We start from the raw sequence: 16,221 nt of genomic DNA on the forward strand, positions 1-16,221 counted from the left end.
GAAAGAAGACTCTTGCTGGTTGGTAGGAAATGGAAAATAAACAACAGTCTTCAGTGTTTACATCACTTAGCCGACCCATATATCCACCACAACCTCCTCCCTTCAAGGTTTTGCCTTGCTACAGACAATGTAGTTCAACTTCCAACTTCTTTCCCAGCACATGAGAGTCAATAAGTCACACTGCTGCTGCTAGAGATCCTTGTCAGCTAAATATAAACACGGGTCATTTAAAGTTCATCCTCTTCCTCTTTAACAGAGTGTTACAAACTGTTAATTTCTATAGAAACTGCTCATAACACACACTTAATCCATGCTGTTTGTGTGAACAGGTGAATGTGTGTCGGTTGTTTTTTTTGGGGGGGGGGGGCTGCATTGAACATAGTCTCCAAGTCCTTAAAGGAAGTGCATGAAGGCAGCCAGTTCTTACTGTGTGTGCCTAAAGTACAGTCATACTAGCTGTCTGTTTAACAAAACTGACCCATATTTAGCCTGTCTGACGGATGTATTTTGCTGGTTACTATATACAGCCAATAAACATGGAGCAGCAGGTACAAGCATGCACACAACAATGACAGGACAGTTTGTGCATGGTAATATTGGGAGCAGAAATATGGCACTAAATTTTCATAATGTCCCACGTGTAGACACAATAAGGTACGCAATGCGAGCAAATGCAGAACTGTACAAAAAGACAAGTTGTATTTGATGCTTTCGACTTGAGATTGCACACAAATGGGAAAATAAGCGCTTTGTGGTTGAGCTGTCGTCGGTTTAAGCTACTAGGGGGAGGAAATTAATTAAACTTTTTAATGTTTTTTTTTTCTTTTACTTTGTTATTTTAAATCAATAGGCTGAAAAATCTAAGATCACTACTAGCATAACACTACGTAAACCAGGTGAGCCTTCGTTTGTTATGAAGCGTACTGAAAGTGAGAGAGACTCATCCAGAACATGAGGACAGCTGCGCTTCCGCCAAGTCAGACTTTGCGACAAGTCGTCAGAAGAAATCGCCGGAGCAGGAGAGAAAGCAGACCGATGGCTAACGCCGTGTAGCTTTTGTACTGTATCCGAAAACTAGTATAAATTTACTACCCATTTAGTGGAGTTGTGCTATGTCTTCAGGAATGACGGGGCAAACACCGTGAGTGTCTGTTTAGTTTGTTAGCACTGAGTAGTCGTTACACAAGCTAACGCCACACTGCAGAGTTCACCGAACAGTAAGCTAGTGTTTGTTAGCTTAATCTGCTAGCTGCCAGCACTACCCTGGCCTGTTAGTAAAAGTTAGATTGCAGGGTGTTATTTGACGCTAAAAAATCCAACAACATACATGGATTACTCTGAGTTTATGTGGTCACTGTACACCAAAATTATATTTCGTACAAAACTCGTGAAACAGTATCGTAACTTGATAGCTAGCTAGCTTAGCCCTCGGCGTCTGATAGCTTAGCAATGACTAACGCCGTCTTATTTGCTAATATGATAGCTAACAGCTCTTAGCGTTACCAGAATCCACAGATTTTACACACGAAAGATTGTTAAAACATTGAAATGCACCGGTATGACAGAGATGTCTAGTAACGCGTAATACGATTGGCTAAAGTAAACAGCTATTCACCACGTTTACTGATGTTTGGAATCATCAGTGAAGTGTTGGGCAATTTTCTTGTGATATCACACAATGTATTAGTGTATCTAAACAGATCGTTATAGCACAGACAAAATGTTGTGCCGATACTTTAAATTCCAACGACTAATTTGGACAGTGCTAATATGGGTGCTCATGTAGTATTTCTCAGGCTGTCCTTAGGTTAAAAATATCTAGTCCCCTTTTATTTGATGTCACGGAGTTGTTTTTTGTTTATTTTTATTTTAGGCACATAATAATTATAACTTTATTTGCTTAACACGTGTCAAAACTAAAGTATTTCCCAAGACATTATGGAAAACATTTAGGAAGAAATTAAGATGAAACCGTTTACGTGTAGGAATACTGTCAATAAATAATTTAATAAACTTGGATTGTTATAGGATTTGTTTCTTTTATATTTCTATATTTTCATTTTTATATCTTTTTTTTCAGGTGCCTAACCAGCCGTTGGGATAAGCCAGCCCAGCCTAAACAGAGTGTAGACATACAGCAGCAGAAGAGCAGTGAAAATGCAGCCCACCCTATCTCATTGTCAGGAGTCGTTGCTGGACCGAACAGCACAGTTTCCCAGGCGCCAGAAACGGGAGGAAAATCTCCTCAGGGAGGAGTTGAAATGGCTGCAGCAATGGCTGCTAAAATAAATGCTATGTTGATGGCAAAAGGAAAGCTGTTGACTCCTCCACCGTTACTTGCAAAGGTGTGCAGTTAAAGAGCTGCTGTGAATAACTGTATAATGTATGTTTTTGTGGTTCCTAATGGACCTTAAGTTTTCTGTGTTATGTCATATATTTTAGACTCCTCCAAGTGTACCTGTGCCAGCTGTTACAGAAGAGATGGTGGTCACTGAAGTCGACATAAATGATGTACCACTCAACTGCAGGGACCTTCTTACTAAAGGCAAAACACAGGAGGAGGTTGGTGGAAAGTGACCACAGCAGTGTTGCATTTAACACTTTTTGTCACACTTTAAGAACTTTTAAAGCAAGTTGTCTCTTAAAATATATTTTTTTCTTTTTTTAAAATCTCCCTATACCTTTTTCAGATCCGACAGTTTAGTGGAGCCATCGTTTCAACAAAAGGCCATTACATGACAGAAGCTGAAAAGGAAATAGCAGGAGGGTATGTGTTTCAAGTCTTAATACTTTGTTTCTGCAAAAGTAGAACCCACCCACCCACCCACCCAATTGCATATTGTGTCTTGAGAAAATCTCTACATTAAGTGAGATGACTGAGAACCTTCACAGACACCTCTACATTAAGTATTTACCAGAAGAGTGAAGATCATCTAATAAAAGTAAACAGTTTAGACAAACCTGAATTAATGAGTTTTGCAGTGATAAAGAGGAGTGTAAAATGTTGTCCATGACCAATTTTCTTTCCTTTAGACAAAGACCTTTGTATTTGCACGTTCAGGGAAAGACCCAAGAACAAGTCAACAGTAAGTAGCACATTTTATTTGCTTAATATGCTGAGGCTGACATCATCTAATGTCACAAATGTCACAGTTTGTTACAATTGATGTGGCAGATGCTCAAATATCGGTCACTTTTCTTTGCAATATTAGAGGCTGTAATCAGGATAAAGGAGATCATCTCTGAGGATGTGATGAGGACGTCAGCAGCCTCGGGGGGACAGCAGGTGCCTGTAATTCCCCCGCTCACTCTCTACCCTCAGCCGCCTCGACCTGTCGTTCCTCCTACTGTGCCACGGATGCCCAATACCACTTCAGTGCCAGCCCAGGGTCATCGACCAGCAGCTCCTCATTTAGGGGTAGGCAGATGATTAAAAATAAAGTCAATTTTGTATGAACTCATCACACCCTAAATATCAGTAACTTGATCCTTAATTTAGTTACTTATGTCTCCTTAAGTATTGGACAAAGACAGATAAGCTCTACATTGTAACTAAAGGTTGAAGACTAACGGTGCCTAGTGAGAAACATTCCATAATCAGACAGTAAACTGAGGGACACTCAGTAGTAGGATTGTTTATTTGGGTGTATAACATTGCCACATTACTCAAAATCTAAGATAAAGTTAGGGTTATGAAATATAAAATTAATTATGCAGACTAGGCTATTAGGAGTGGAGGTAAAGAAAGTGAAGCAAGTGGAGACTATGTTGCTTTCACTGATACCTGCCTCCAAAATTAAGGAGCAGAGAGAACGTCCCTGGTCTACAGTGAAAAGCCTTGGATTACTGCATCTGCTTACAAAGCACTTCTGCCTAATGTTAAACAGGATTTCACTAAACAGCCAGAAGGTACATGGTATTAGTAAGGTAACCATTTATTTATTTATTTATTTATCTTCAGAGTTTTGTGCACACAAAGATTTTTGTGGGTCTGGACCAAGCGTTGCCTTCATTCAACGTGAAAGAAAAGGTTGAGGGTCCAGCAGGTTCGTACCTGAGTCACATCCAGACAGAGACGGGAGCTCGAGTCTTCCTCAGAGGAAAAGGTTCTGGCTACATAGAACAAGCATCGAAACGAGAGTCCTTTGAACCTCTTTATGTCTACATCAGGTATGTTCATTCTAATGGGAAGAGTCGTTAAATGACATATACACACATTCAGTATGTGCTGTGTGGTTTCAGTGTTAGAGCCTTGCTTGCAGACGAGTACTCGTTTGCTGCATGGCTTTTGCTAGTTTTACTAACCTGATGAACACTGCGCATCTGCAGCATATCGTTAGCTTCATAGCATAAGTGCCTAAGTCATTTTCTGGTCAAAGTGACTTAGGCACTTATGCTATGAAGCTAACGATATGCTAAATGGTTCAGGTGTAGGCCAGAGTTGTGTTTCTACAGACCATTGATGTGGGAGACATCCAGATGGCACAGAACTCATCCAAGGAGATTTCTGCTTCTTGAAAAGACAAAACTTTCTGTAGAAACTGCGGAAAAACTGTGTTTTAATGACGTAAATCCTGTAAATTACCTTCGATATTGCTGTTCCAACAGTGTAGCAGATTATTTTTGTTTTTTCTTTGCCAGTGAGTTGAGCTAGCACGTATTAAGCACAAGTTTTAAAGGTTATGGCACAGTGTTGGCTTCACAGTCGGTCTATGTAATGATAATATGTGGCTTTAGTCCTTTACTAAGTCTGCTACATCCTGTTTAACAATGGTCCTTTGTTACAGCCACCCAAATGCAGCTGGATTGGAATCGGCAAAGAAACTCACAGAGAGTCTCCTGGAAACTGTAAGTACACACTGTTATCACTGTAATCGTGTCAGAGGTGATTTATATTGCATGAAAGTCTTACAGGAGGTGTAAGAAGGTGAAGCTACTAAAGTGTATAGTTTTCACTGATACCCACCTCCAAAAGTGAACGTGGTAGTGTGAACCACCTGATCTCCAGAGATAGGTTTTGAGTGCTCTGCACCTACCAACAAAACTTTCTGATGATAGAGCTGCAGTTTTGTCTGGTTCATTACATCATTTTAATTTTTCTTTTATTCTGTAGGTGAGAGCTGAGCATGCACGTATGGTGTCGATATACACAGCCACAGGCTCGACACAGTGTGAGTATTCTTCTTAAGTCTTGTAACTAAACAGGCAAATTCCAACAGGGTGACCAAATGTAAGGTACTGACTAACTTCGTTCTCCTTGTGGTAATTAATCCTCCCGTGACGTCTTTAGTGGCTCAGCAATTGCTTGAAATAGTAGGTCACAGTTGTCAAAACACCCTGTTATTGATCCATGTGATATGTGCTATTAACTCAGGGTTCTATACTTTCATTTCAGCATACGCAGTACATGGATTTCCACCTAATAGCAATTACTCTAGCCAGGGGTCCTGGTATAACTACCCAGCAAATGGGTATGCTGGCGGCTATTCAGCGTATCCAGGAGCCACTGGTTATTGGAGTAAGGCAAATGGTCCCCCAAGTCATTCTAACTTGTCGACAAACCCTCCATCTTCTCAGGCAATGGTTCAGTATCCGGTGTGTCCTAGGAAACCGCATCCCTATCTTGTTCAGGTAATTATAAAAGTCTAAAGCTGCCACTACTTAAAGTTCCCATTTGTTAGTCAGCTGATTTAGAGTGCTACATTTTTAATTGCTTGTTGGAAGAGCCATCAAAAACTGTGACATCATATAGCTAAAACCACTGAATAGATTAATCAGTTTCACTGCAAGTTTACACTAGAAGTGCAATAAGACGTGAAAGTCGTCGAGGTCTTTAGGAGGAGTTTTAGTTCTCTTAAAGTCCTGTGGCAGCATCAATGTGTATGTGTTGGTTTTGCCCTACCCAAGGATCCAAGCAGCAGTGAGACAGTGGAGCCTGAAGGATCTTTAAATACCCCCCCTGACTCAGGAAGTCCCAAGCATCAATTCCAGGAGGGGGCTAAGGATGAAAAGGTTAGCTGAAGAGTAACATCTGTACATATCACTAATAGATAATTCCATCTAATCCATTTTAACGTGACCATTACTCACCGATAAACCTGTCTGAATTGCAGCTGATTAGTCCGTCTGGTTTTAAACAGAGAAGCTTCAGGCATCACTGCTAAACAACCAAAATTGGACAGAATTACACATAATTATAGCTCATGAAATTATTGTATGAAAATACTAGTTTCAGTTAGTTAGTTCAGCATAAATACTGACCGTCTCTTTTGCTGTTTTCTGAGTTAGTTGTTTACCAAGTTACATAAGTGTTTAGGCTGAAAGTTATTGTCTGTAATACAAATGGCCATCAGACTGAGCTAAACAGTGTTTTTTGATCACAGACATAAGTTTCGTCTGCATCACTGTGTTAATTAAAAAAAAAAAAATTAATACGGGGAGGGGGTCTGTGATTTCTGCCGTGGTTATTTATGTTTTCGGATTTTCAATGGTGTCAGAAAAATAGGTGATCACAATTGTGCTAATAAAACACCAGCAGTTCTACTCTGCAAGTGCATGATCATTTAGAGCCCATGCTGGGAAAAGTATGTGAATATATGTCCTAACATGTTCCAATTAGGAATCTAATATTAGGTTTTTAAGTGATTACTGTTCAGTAAAGATGCGAAAAGTACAACAGGTTTGTTTTGGGGTGTTTTTGTTTGTTTTTTTAGTTGGATTGCATCTGGCCATAACTTTGATAAAACATGATCTGATTTTCATCTAAGCCAGTGTTCAGTTCAAAAACAAACTTTATTGAAACTGTAGTGCCTATCATCTCCTATTAAAAGCACTTTGGGTTGCAATTTGTAAGCAGATTTCTCTCTAGTTGCTCCCTACTATAGATCTGCCTTTTAAATTCAAATATTTTTAAAAAGAATATTAAAGATTTTAATGCCTTAGTGCATGCAAGAGATCTGTATTATACAGCGGGGGAAATATTTATTTGATCCCCTGCTTGAATTTGTAAGCTGGCTCACTTAGAAAGAAACAGCCTTTGATTTATCTGACGAATTCATTTTAACTACATAATATCAACCAAAAATCCAGAAAAAAACATTTTACATAAAAGTTCTGAAATGATTTGCATGTAGATGAGTGAAATGAGTATTTGATCTCAAAGTGTAACTTGACAGCAGTAAGATGTTTCTTTGTAGTTTGTCACCAGGTTTGCACTGTTGTTTGGTCTTGCTCATGATGGTGGACAGGTTTAAATTGAAGTAACTGGACGGGTTTGCTTCATACACATAAATGAGTTGAATGAGATCAGGAGAAATTATTTGTAATCTCTGTGCTACGCAGCCTATCGGTGGGATCTGGGTGTTAGGGGATAGTCTATAACTTGAAAAATGTGAATTGGGTTTTTTTTTTTCTGGTTTCTCTCCATTACATTGGAACCACCATAAAAATTAGCAATCGTTCATTTCATTGTAAGTGAGCAAACTTGCTGGATCTTGTTGCAGCCTTAGCTGACTATGAAAATAACTTGAAACAAATGGGAAGCTCTGAGTGTCTTCCAAGGTTTTCACATGCTAAAATAATTTTCTTTTGAGACAAGCATTTTCTTTAAAAAGTTTTTAAAAAGCCTTGAATGTTCTGTATTTGTCTTTTTAGCCCTACACCATCTCTCCTGAGGGTCCAGCTCATGAGGAGTCCACCCTTCCTGCACCCAGTGTTGGCGAGGAGAAAGAAGTAGAAAGGTCTGCTCATAGATCATCATTTCCCTTTGTATGTTTTTCGTGAGTCTTGTGTAGCCTAGATATTCATATTTTTCTCTGTTCAGGTTTCTGATGCCTCCCCCGCCACCTCCCTGCGTGGCTCCCGCCGCTGTTGCACGCAAAAGGCCGAGAGATGCCGTGACGGATGATCCAGCGAGTCTGCCCAGCAGCACCGCTTCATTGGGTATGCTGTTCTTTATTTCCTAATACTCTGAGAGCCTGAGTACTCAGATATTTCTTCTGTGGTGTTGTCTGTTACATGAAATGGCATCTCCCCCCCGTGGAGCAATGGGGGAGGAGTGGAGACCTGTGTGAAACCTTCCGCTGGTGAAACTCACTAACATTCTCTTCTTGTATATGTTTTTTTGTCTTTCCCTTGTTTTCTCTCTCAACATGTGTCCCTGGACCTGCCTGTTATGGATGTGTGATCTGCTGCCGTTTCATTTGATATCTTCCCTCCCCCTGGCTGTGGATCAAACGAACTCAAAAACCACCGCTAATATGGGGCTCCTCAATGGGTTTCCTTCTTGTTTTCTTCTCCTGCTTTGTCTCTTCCCCCCCTTCTCTTTTCTCTTTTCTCTTGCTCATATCTCCCACCTTTCTTCTACTTTTCTCTCTCTCTCTCTCTCTCTCTCTCTCTCTCTCTCTCTCTCTCACTCTCTCTCTCCATTTTTCTTTTTTTCCTTTATTGTGCTCTTGCAGGTGTTCAAGACGAGGTGTCCGAGAAGAAGCCTAAAGTGTTCAGTGATACATCAGGGTTAGTGCCCTACGGAGGGGATTCCTCCGATGAAGAGGAGGAGAGGAGCCGCAGCAGTAAGACAGATAACTCATAACCTCTGCCCCGTCCCATCCCCACTGTCCAGGACATTCATAGACCACATTCAGTAGATCAGCAAGTTTCACAAACTCAAACCGCATTCAAGGAAAAGTCCACCCTTGTATCATACACTGTTCTGGCATGTTACACCACATTTACTACAAAGCCTTTGCACAAAGCGGAGGAGAGTCCTTTTCATTCTTCGGTTTTTCAGAACAGATGCATTTTTAATTTCAGCTCTGTAAGGATCTTGGAGACAGTTCTTTGAAAGTTTGTGTACCTCTTTTACTATTGACACGCCTTTTAGATCAGGTGGCCAAGCTTCAAAGCCCATCGGTCTTTATACAGCAGTCGTAACATGCTTTAAAAAAAGGACACATGTGGAAATAGAGGGGTTTTGTTTTTTTTGGGGGGGGGGGGTGGGTGGGTGGTATTTTTAAATAAATTTTCCAGAATGCCTTTTGATTTTTGTTTTGTTTTGGGGTTTTTTTTAAAATATAACCCCTGACACCAGGCATGTGAACCCGTTGGTTAAGATGAGGATGAGCGTATTCAAACTTTTTGCTGCCTGTGTAGAAAATGTAAATATAGAAGTCTAGATGCGAACTATTTCAGCGTTAGTGTGGATTTATGTTAAAATGTCACACCTCTTTGGGCTACATGTGTGGGTTTTTTATTTTCATTTTATTTTTTTATGAAATAGTGATCTGATTGCAAATTCAAACACATCATTAGTAGCCACTTTATACAGTGTGTGGAAGTATTCTGGGTGGACTTTCCTTCTACATATGTGAATATAGCTGTATTATAATTAAAACATTTTTTTCCCCCTTTATTTCATTTCTTTCTCCAATTCATTTTTTTTGGGGTGGAGGCGCAAAGAAAAAGCAGCTCCTTATTTTCCCTTTGGACTTAAACACTCAAGTCTGCTGCAGTCACAGGTGGTTTAAATATTGTATCTAGTGAAACCTTTTCTTATCTTGGAAAATGGTGTATGCCTGTTCCCATGGAATACTATAATAAAAACATTTGAAAGCAGTGTGTTGTCTTCAGTGAGAAAGTTCAGTTTTTAATAGAGGTTGGCGTTACAAACATCGGTTTTGTTCAATGTCACCGAGCACTTTGGTAAGTATTAAAGACGATAATTGTTTTGTCCTTGTTGCCTGGGTTTTTATTTCTTGTTGATATTAATGATATCAGATGAATGCGTATTCAGGAGCTTCTATGCCGTTGTGCACAGTAAGCGCTCCCGGGTTGTCCAGGCTAAAGCAGGGGTGGACGTAATTTCGGAAGTGACAGTGGAAGGTGTGCAGGTGTTGTTCCAGATTTACGTTAAAGAAAGACAGAGTCCCTCTGTCGTAGTCGAGTGCCACTCCAATCCGCACGGGGTTCACGGTGATCCTCAAGTCAGGACTCCAGCCGTTGTGCAGAAACTCGTATTTGTGCCTAACAAAAAGAGAAGCGTTATTGAGTGTGTCAAAAAGCTATTTTATTCATGCTGTTGATGATTTTCCCGCTCTGTCAGCCATTAGGAAAGCAGATGCTGAATAATGAGCCAACAGCAGGATTTCAAATGGCTGCAGCTTAAAGAAAATGAAAAATGTGCTTGTTAAATTGTGTGTAGGCAGAATCAACAAGAAGATGCCCACAATGGGAGCCATATTCAGGGCTCGTGTGATATGCTGCTGCGAATGACTCGCTAAATGTGATAATTCATCTGTCCTGCTTTGTTCCAAGAAGAGTTGCCATAGAAACTATTATAAAGTAACAGATATTCAGCTGTGGGCTTTTCTCCCTTCAATGGGCTTAGTTTCACACAGAAAAGATGCACTTTTTTTTTTTTTGCTTAGGAAAGGGAAAATTTCTGAATGCTAAAAATAAAGTCTTGGCCCAGTTTCTGAGAACTGCAATAGTAGGCCCTCAGAGAATCAGCATGTTAATTCTGCTATCAGATTGGTGGAAAAGTCTGCATCTATTAGGTCTGTGTAGTCCTGTGAAAATGTCTTTCTTTTCAGGGAAGAAGTATATTTAAAAGAAAATGACTGAGCAGAAAACCAAGGCTACTATAGCACTGGTTTTGAAAACTTTCAGTATAATTAAACAGATTTCTTCAGACGCTGTTCATCTGAGATGATTAAGATGAAACATATGGGGACTTTGTTACAACAATCAGATATGAGTATTTTGCGGTTCAGGGTTGTGCTTTTGTGTATTTGCTAAACAGTCATTCAGGGGCATAGTTTACCTATAGGATCCCTGGGATGCAGTTATTTTGGAGGAGTACTAATGTGTATAAAGAGTACTGAGAGGACATCACAGGGTGTTCAGCAGTGAAGCTGATGAAGCCATGAACGAACCCTGGCTGGTACTGACTGCTACCTGGATGGACTCAGGATGTGTCTCATACACCACGAGGTACTGTTGGCCCCAAGGTACGAGTTCCTCTCTGTGTCCTCATAGGCAACTCCGATCCGAAACTCTGTCCCATCGTCCACCTCAACCTCCCAGTAATGCCTGCCTCGCACTGGAATCAGATCCCCAAGGACCGCTACACATCTGTAAAGACACTTACATTTAAACATCTGCAAGTGTATAGAGTCATCTTTACAAGTCAAGGTTCTCATTAATGTTACCTGGTAAAGGTGTTGTCATCTAAGGCCATGGCACTTATGGGAAGTTCTTCATCTCCATAAAAGACCGTGAAGCCGTCTTCAGAGATGGACAGGCAAGGATGGGCAGTGTCCTCCAGGAGATAGAAAAACGTACCTGCACAGGAAAATGGATGTTTGATTGCAAAGACTGTGCCTGAATCCATGTATGTAGTAAGCAGGTATATTTATTTAAGCTACGGCTTAAACACAGGACATCAGATTGATTTAGTCTAATCGTGTAACTTCTGTTTATACAAGGTTAACAATAGATATACATATATGCTCTTTCTGAGTGAAAGGAGTCTCAAACACGATGGGGATGATCACCAAGTAGATGCTTAAAGTTACAAACAGACGTAACTGTTCTGCTTTAAATGATAAGGTCCATACCGCCTATGAGTGAGCCAAAAGCATAATGAAAACGCTGACCCCAGTTGTTTCTCACCTGTAGTGGTGATAGTAATTGGTTCACTCCTGTCACTGGGCCCTCCGATGTTGACCGCTCTCACAGAGATGAGGTAACGTCGTCCTGGCTGCAGCTGGATCAGACACTGACAGGTGGGCACTGCTACAATAGACCTGGGGTTGTAATTGAGACATGAGGGTCATGTGTCTTCCTTTAAATATATAGTAAATGCAGAACAGTGATCACTTTGTGAACTGTATTTTAATGTGTATGGTTACCAAAACACAAATCACTGAAAGATCACCTTGAAATTTAACTTAAACTTAAACTTACATTTATATATACTAATAATTGAAATTTTTCTTCAGTTTAAGTCCACTTTGCAAAAAAAAAAATAAAAAAAAAAATATTATTATAATAAAAACACAGTTTACGGCACAGATAAATGTTTAAAGTGTTCTCCAGAGCGACTGGATAAGGAAAAAAAATGACCCCAAATGTGGGCACAGCACTGCAAGGGCTGAAGCTAAGAATAGATTTTCTAGGACAGAGTGCATCTTGATTCAGCAGCTCTATATCCATGGGACCTCAAAAAACAAAACTTCCCAGGCAAGCACTAGCACCAGCTTGTTTGAAGCAAAAGCCTTATCAAAGGAAAAAGCCAGTGGAGCCTAATATCACGGGGTACTGCGTCTTTGAAGCTCTGCGTTTCAAGCGAAGCGCTTCTATTTTTACCGAGCTATTTTAACTTTAACTCTAGGCGCAGCCTTTTCAAAGTGACAGATTTCAAGGAGAGAGCACGGTTAAATTTTGAGCTTGCCGAATCGGTCTCGTTAAACACCTCTTACTCAGTAATGTTGCTCTCTGTGCCGTCAGCACCCATCTCCCTGAGCTCCACCATGTAGGAGTCTACGGGGTTGGTGTTTCCTGACTCCCAGCGGATCAGAGCAGCCTCTGGACAGCTACTGCACTCCCTCTGCTTAATCACTGGAGGTGATGGCACTAGGGGAGAGAGGATTTAGACTTTTATTCCCACCAACACGCCACTCTGGAGAGATTGCAAAGCTAAGGAAAGTGGCAGAACAATTATTATTTTAAACTGCCACAAGTTTAAGAACCCCTCACGTAGTTGGAGAGTGACATTTGTTACCCGTCATGTATAAGGCCTTCTCGCTGGCTGGGCTGATGCCTGTGGTATTGGTAGCCGTCACCCAGAGCTCGTACTGAGCATTGGGCAGCAAATCTGCAACAGTGCAGTGCGTCTCCTTCAACGTTACCTTGCTCACTTAAACAAAAAACAAAAAAATGAGCACACCTTTAGATCACAATATTTTCAGAAAGATCAGTAGATACAAGTTGAGCAGCAGATGGTGACATTATCATGCAGTGCACATCTGCAGGCAGCATCTCTGGTTTATACCCTGCGGTGTGAAGGCACTGTCTGCTGGTGTGTCCTCCAGCACCGGCCTGTAGTAAAGCTCGTAGTACTCCACCGTGTCATCAGAGAACAAGCTCCAGCACACACGCAGGGATGTCTGAGTGGCAGAGTTGGGCATCTGGGGATTGATTACTGGGGCAGATGGAGCTGGGGGTTGTTTGACAGAGATTCACTGTAAATTCAGCACAGTTATCAAGAAGTCTTTTTAGAGTACAAAAATCTAAATGTTAAGACAGCTCTGTTCTGGTTGAAGCTCAACACTGACACCTCTGTGTGCTTCCTATTATTAGGATTCTCATTTTCAGTGACGCAAGAGACGGCGTGTTCCTAGATTTGTATTTTTCAAGTGACAGAGGAGGTGGCGGAAAGTGAACCAGAGGAGGCGATTTGTAGATTCAGACCTGGAACGACGTTGATCGAGTCCATCATGGTTTTGACATCTGACAGGTCAGCGAGCGGTGTGTTGAATTCAAGACTTGTAGACAGCGTGAGATCAACCTCATCTTTGGCAAACTCCTCGATTCTAGTGTGGTACAGAACAAAAAAAAAGCCCTGATTTTAAAAAGCGTGCAGTGCGTTATCAGGCTAATGATTACTTACAATGTTCAAAGTTTGACCATAAAATAAATACTTTATGTGCTTTTCATCAAGCATGCAAGCATGTTTTGTACAGTGGATGGAGTTTGGGTCTGTGGGTTGTGCCCATGAATGAACATGAATGATTGAAGTCTGAAGAAATAAGACATATTGTCAGTTTAACAGCATTTGTCGCAAGTCAGCCAACACAACCATATTGAGATGCCATCCCACAGCAGTGTGTGACCAAGCTGGTGACCAGCATGAGGAGGAGGTGCCAGGCTGTTGTGGCTGTGTGTGGATCTTCCACGTGCTACTCAGGGCCCTGTTTGTTAAATGAATAAATTGTTTCTTCAGACTTTAATCATCCAGTGCAATAAACTACACCAAACAAGAGTCAGTGGCAGAATAAGCTGACTGGTATTGGCAGAGGAAATTTGGCAAGTGTTTCAAAGGCGCAACCCACATACTCAACTCTGCTGCTCAGCCCACAAATGCATTTTCCCTAATAAATGTGGCTACATTTAAGGGGAAATAAACAGGCTTTCCGACGTATAAGATTTATTGGCAGGAAGCAACCTTACAAAAAAAAGAATTGTTGACCAAATACAAATTTCCTTACTTTTTGTGCTAAGTTTAGTAAGTGGATCTTCAGCTGGGATTTTAAAATATATAGAGTTAAATAAAATTAGTTTGAAACTAAAGGGAAGACAAATCGCACATGTTATTGATGCTCGGTCTCTTAATATCACACCTGCAGTGTCACACCGTGCAGACTCACTGTGCAGCCTCATGCTTACCTTTTAATTGTGGGCATAACTGTCTGTCAATAAAATCCAAAGAAATCACTTCAATAGCAAAATAAATGAATGAATAAATGCTAATCAATGCTTCATGTCCACAATTGCATTAGCTGGCCATGTTTTATTTATTTATTTATTTTTGGGGCCATCTGCAAATATGATCCAGTGGAGTCATTTATCACCTTCAAGAAAAGCCTCTTGTCCTGGCTGCGGTAGACCTCCTGCGCTGTCTCGATGAGCTCCTTGGAGGCATCGAGTGCCCGACCGCAGGCCAGCAGCTGACCGTACAAGGCTTCCAGCTTACTCTTCTTCTCCTCCTCCAACCTTGCCGCGCTCTCATCCTGTCGCTGAGACAGCGTCTGCAGCACATCATTGTAGTGCTGTTCCAAGTGCTGCTCTTGACGGCCAAAATTCTCCTGTACGTGCAATAATATGACAGAGTTAGAGGGTAACACATTTGTTGTACAGGAAAGAACAAAGAAAAATGAAGAATTTGATGTAATAAAATTGGCTTGTGATGACTTTATTACTGTCTATGAGTAAAAAAAGAAAAAAAAGCATCTCTGCATATTCATATTATAATAAAACAGTAAAATTATGTCAAAACAAAGGAGATCAGACTGGACGTTTGAGTAGTACCTCCACTGTAAGGAAGATCTCTTCCAGATGACCAGCAAAGCTCTCCATCTCTGCAACCTTCTCTTGCAGCTGATCGCGAATCAAGATGATCTCCCCCTGAAAGCAGTCATAACACAAGCTTGAGCTCTTTCCGCATTTAATTCAAACCTGCAACACAGACTACGATGAGGGCTAACAGTTAAGAGTTTATGTTGCTGTTTACTATGAGTGTATCTTAATCAGATGTTCCCCTCACTCGGCTATTCATTTTACTCTTCTGTATTGTGCTACCATTCACACTGGCGTTCTCTCAGAGAAGTGATTAAATGCAGTGAGACGACTGTGGCTGAATAGAGGTAGTTAGTTAGTGTCCTCACCTCAGTTTCTCCCTCCTTAAAAGCATCCTCCTCACCATCACTTCCATCTTCTGCTCCAGTGGGAGATGGAGTTGAGCCTACATTGTAGGTCTCCATAGCAGTAGACTCTCTGCTTAACTCCTGGAGCTCGGCTTCCTCTGCAATCACACCCAGCCTGCCTCCTCTGATCTCATACAAGTCCATGATGACAAGGACTCAGGGGAGGACTGAGGCTTAAGTACCCGTTAATGTTCTGAAACTGCATCGGAGGAGAATTTAACAAAGCAGAACTGTTATAGTGAGCAAGCAGCTGATAACAAATTTACCTGGAAAATTAAGGGAGCTGTTTGGTTCTTAAACAACCTTTTCAGGCCAGCAGCAGTATCCGGCAGGACAGCAGTGACAGAAATAGATGGGACTGTGTTTGCTCACATTTCACAGGCATGCCAAACATCTACGCCGGAAGTTCGTTATTCATGAAATAGATTCATTAAACGTGATTGAAAGTCCGCAGAGGTCTGAGATTTGCTGACATTGTAAAGGAACAACAACTAAAAGTAAAATGCTTTAATTTTCAGGAGTTGGAAATCCCCGAACATGTGATTAAAAGGTCAAAGTTAAAGGCAGTACCAGAGACTTATGGTGCATTCAAGGTTCCTCGTAAACTTTAATTCAAGACGCATCAAACGCATTGGATTAGAAATTTCTGCATTGGGACCCGCCTGCTCTTAGTGACCCAGGCTGGGTTTTTCGTGGTTACCATTCTATGTCAAAACAGCGTATTCTTTAAAGGGTAGAT

The 16,221-nt window shown here is 41.0% G+C and overlaps 2 protein-coding genes across 6 annotated transcripts; one reads left to right on the top strand and one right to left on the bottom strand.

Annotated features, from left to right (window-relative positions):
• Positions 1–927: 927 nt before the first annotated feature.
• On the top strand, positions 928–9,612 carry LOC116311664 (KH homology domain-containing protein 4-like). Its single transcript, XM_031728855.2, has 14 exons — positions 928–1,141; positions 2,081–2,345; positions 2,443–2,562; positions 2,691–2,767; positions 3,034–3,086; positions 3,213–3,418; positions 3,962–4,170; positions 4,788–4,848; positions 5,114–5,171; positions 5,396–5,631; positions 5,908–6,012; positions 7,654–7,739; positions 7,823–7,941; positions 8,460–9,612. The coding sequence occupies exons 1-14, from the start codon at positions 1,113–1,115 to the stop codon at positions 8,588–8,590; spliced, it is 1,755 nt and encodes a 584-aa protein (XP_031584715.1). The 5' UTR covers positions 928–1,112; the 3' UTR covers positions 8,591–9,612.
• Positions 9,068–16,082, bottom strand: LOC116311734 (fibronectin type III and SPRY domain-containing protein 2). 5 transcript variants are annotated; one of them, XM_031728946.2, is made up of 13 exons: positions 15,786–16,082; positions 15,444–15,681; positions 15,088–15,183; positions 14,631–14,864; positions 14,446–14,468; positions 13,471–13,592; positions 13,052–13,216; positions 12,782–12,916; positions 12,480–12,633; positions 11,671–11,804; positions 11,208–11,340; positions 10,954–11,130; positions 9,068–10,020 (listed from the first exon to the last, which is right to left on the bottom strand). In XM_031728946.2, the coding sequence occupies exons 2-13, from the start codon at positions 15,624–15,626 to the stop codon at positions 9,771–9,773; spliced, it is 1,806 nt and encodes a 601-aa protein (XP_031584806.1). In that variant the 5' UTR covers positions 15,627–15,681; positions 15,786–16,082; the 3' UTR covers positions 9,068–9,770. The 5 variants fall into 5 exon arrangements, with proteins under 5 accessions (XP_031584806.1, XP_039464433.1, XP_039464431.1 ...); XM_039608499.1 differs by having other exon boundaries at positions 15,444–15,649; positions 15,749–16,082; XM_039608497.1 differs by having other exon boundaries at positions 15,444–15,655; positions 15,749–16,082.
• Positions 16,083–16,221: the final 139 nt, after the last annotated feature.

Source organism: Oreochromis aureus, linkage group 1, assembly GCF_013358895.1.
Source record: "Oreochromis aureus strain Israel breed Guangdong linkage group 1, ZZ_aureus, whole genome shotgun sequence".
Lineage (NCBI taxonomy): Eukaryota > Metazoa > Chordata > Actinopteri > Cichliformes > Cichlidae > Oreochromis > Oreochromis aureus.